The 3,279-nt window shown below is 37.2% G+C and overlaps 1 protein-coding gene across 3 annotated transcripts in view; it reads right to left on the reverse strand.

Moving 5' to 3' along the window:
* Nucleotides 1-215: 215 nt before the first annotated feature.
* ZFAT (zinc finger and AT hook domain containing) overlaps nt 216-3,279 on the reverse strand; it is a 70,438-nt gene continuing 67,374 nt past the window's right edge. For all 3 annotated transcript variants that reach the window (XM_010003532.1, XM_010003531.1, XM_010003530.1), the window contains one exon: nt 216-455. In XM_010003532.1, coding sequence (XP_010001834.1) covers nt 216-455 — 240 coding nt within the window. The remainder of the gene's footprint in view (nt 456-3,279) is intronic.

A 3,279-nucleotide genomic window follows, 5' to 3' on the forward strand; every position in this document is an offset into this window, starting at 1 on the left:
AAAACATGAATATTTTTTAGAAAAAGAAAGTCTGAGGAGCTTTTGTACAACTGATACAATCCAACAAGTCAGGTCACCATCTAGTAACACACTATGGCTTCTCAAATTAACTGAAAATTCATCAGCTTGCTTGCTTTGGGCTAGGAAAAAGAAACAAACCAACCAAACTTTTGGCTTTAGCAAATCAAGTAGCCACCTCCTTTGAACACTGTTCTCTAGAGCTCCTGCACTGATTGTTCCACAGTTTGTTCTTCTACAGGCTGCACAGCTTCCTGAACATAAACGATGAACTCTGAAGCTTCTCCACCCTGAGTATAGACAGTCACTGTCTCAATTCCCTCCATTTCATCTGATGAGACTACCAGATGATGCTGCTCAGACAGCTCCACAGAAGCCTGCTGCAGTGTCTTCTGAATCATCAAAGTGTGATTGGCTGATTGCTCCTCTTCTTTTACCTGAGGAGAAATGGAAGAGGTTACAGAAATTTCACCTTTCCAAGAAGCACCTGAATGGGAATATAAAATGGGAATATAAAAATTAGTAATTAGATTGTTTTGGAAGAAAATGTCAGTTTTACAGAAAGTTTTGGGAGCATTTTTGATCAATAGGTGTATAGCTAGGCAGAATACTGAAAGCAGGAACACAGCATCTCAGTTATATGCACAGAGCTGCAATGTTCCAGGAACACAGGTCTTTGGAGACAGTTTAATCTCTAAGCAGTCATTCATTTAGAACTGCTCTTATGTACATAAATCAAACAGTTCCTCTGGTAGCACTGAGATAAGAATCCATCAGAAACCATATTAAACAACATCTAATGTACCCATTTCTCTCTTCTTCTTTTTCCCCCCTATCCAAAAGATTGCACATAGAAGTAAAAATTTCAAACCCTAAAGGACTTCCATTAGAAAACTGAAATGTAAATATTACTAAAAGAGATTCCTGAGACCTGCTTGTTTGTGAGGGAGCAATTTTTATATTATTGAAAGGATAGTGACAGAAACAATTGAAAATAACAGAATTTTTATTGAACTTTTTCTTCTAGTCAAGAAGAAACACAACAAAATTTGGTATCAAATTTCAAACAGCTGTCTGTCAATTACTAAAACACAGTACTTACTAGAATTCCAGATCAAATCTTAATTCTTTACCAGATCCACAGAGAACTCCTATGCAAAATAATTCAGGCCAGTAAAAACATATCAGAAAACATCAGAAAGTTGTGTGAAGAAAAAGCATTCTCGAGTGTTAGTTACAAAATAATGTACTTTTTCAGAAGAGAATGGAATAACATTTTTTTTGCATGCAAGATATATGCAAAAGCATTTGTTAGATGTTTTCAGTACAATACCACTGCCTGTGCTCAGTGAAGAGAGGTGTTTTATTTGCTGGATCATAAAATGCCAACCCACCTGCAAATGCAACACACAGTTAATCAAACCCTCTCTTCCTTCTCTTTTTAGAAAATGGGTTGGTTTTGCTAAGGCCTGTTTCTCCTTCATTTAGGCTTAGCAAATGCTTTGTGAAGTAAGCTTCCAGAGACAAATCATGTTTATTTCTCACCGTAAGAAAGCAGCTGATTGAATTTGTAGGTCACATTCTCTACAACAGGCACTTTTTTCATATCCTCAAGTGCACCTATAAAATCTCCACTTACACAAAGAACAGGGAATGAAGAAAGAATCACTGGCTCACCCACATCTCATGATGGAAAGCAAAAGTCCATGGTATTTCCAATACCATATGAAGTGTAATAAGAAGAGAACAAAGGACTGATAGGTATCAATGTCCTGGATGTCAGTGTGCCCTGGTATCTCAGAGCAGTAGATGACGGGCTATTGGCTGCAATAAACTCGTAAGCCATTTTGAAAAGAATAGGACAAACATGGCAGATTTCACAAAGTACGGAAACTAAATTATGCAAATTAGAAAGGTGCTATTTTTTATAAAGAAGTTGATTCAAAAGTTCTTTTCCAAGTCTCATTGATCTGACACTGTTTTGTAAACCTTAGTATTAGAACAACCAAGTTCAAGAAATTATGATTGAGACCAGTTGCTTAAGAAGGGAATGAAAACAGAAGGGAAGAACTACAGTTAAGCTTCCAAACGTGCTTGAGTCCTTAGAGACCAGCAAGAAGAAAAAGAAGTTCTGTATGTTTGTTTTCCTCATGGTGTGTTTTTTTTTTTTCTAATTTCATTTTTTTGCCCCCTAAGCAACCATTCCCAATGCTGTATGTTGTCTTTTTAACTGTTTGATTCCATGTTTAAAATATCTACCAGATCACAAAGATTTCAGAGAAGCACCAATCCCTTAGTACTTTATATCACTTTGAACTTTCACTCAATTCATCAGGCCATACAAAGCTTTTTCTTGAACTTGTTATAACAAGTATGTTCAGGTGTTAAATCATTCAAAGGTCCCAGAGTCAGTACGCCTGTGATACCTTGATGAAATATATCTGGATTTTATCTGGTGAAAATTTTAACTTCTGAAGAAAATCTTGTAATTGACCTTAATGCAACAGCACAATTGTACCTGCTGGCACCAACTCTGGCTTTGTTGCATGAATTCAGATCACAGGGATAAAACTACAGGAATGGGCTGAAGTCCTCTCCATGTTGTTTCTTTTACCAAGCATATCTGAACGTTTTAATTGAAAGCTACTTTAAACAGCTCCTGCTGATGTTCAAGCTCAATGTCCTACAAAAGTAGGTGATGCTGGATTCTTGACACAGTAAAACTTGCAACTGCCCAGAGAAAAACTAATTTGGGTTGTCACAAAATATGGGCATCACCAAAGTACACTTTACTAATGGAAGTTTGACTGTCTCATTAAAAAGCAAGGAATTACAACATGAAAAGAAACAGCACTGTTAACTTTGCTCTCCTGTTCCTCTCCATGAGCCCCTTCTCTTTTTTTTTAAAAAAAAATATTAAAGAAACCTTCAATCCTACTGAAATCAATAGGATTTTTGTGAATTAGAATATAATACATTATTTCAGTTGGAAGGCACGTTCAACAATCATCTAGTCCAACTGCCTGGCCATTTCAGGGCTGACCAAAAATTAAATCATTCTACCAAGGGCATTGTCCAAATAACTCTTAAACACTGACAAGCTTGGGCATTGACCACTTCTCTAGGAAGCCTGCTCCAGTGTTTGACTGCCCTCTGGCCAAATAAATGCTTCCTGATGTCCAGTCTAAACCTCCCCTGGCACGGTTTTGAACCATTTCCACACACCCTATCACTGCTCCTCCCTCCTCTCCCCTTTCCCTA

Source organism: Chaetura pelagica, unplaced genomic scaffold (genome assembly GCF_000747805.2).
Source record: "Chaetura pelagica isolate M959 unplaced genomic scaffold, ChaPel_1.0 scaffold98, whole genome shotgun sequence".
Taxonomy (NCBI): domain Eukaryota; kingdom Metazoa; phylum Chordata; class Aves; order Apodiformes; family Apodidae; genus Chaetura; species Chaetura pelagica.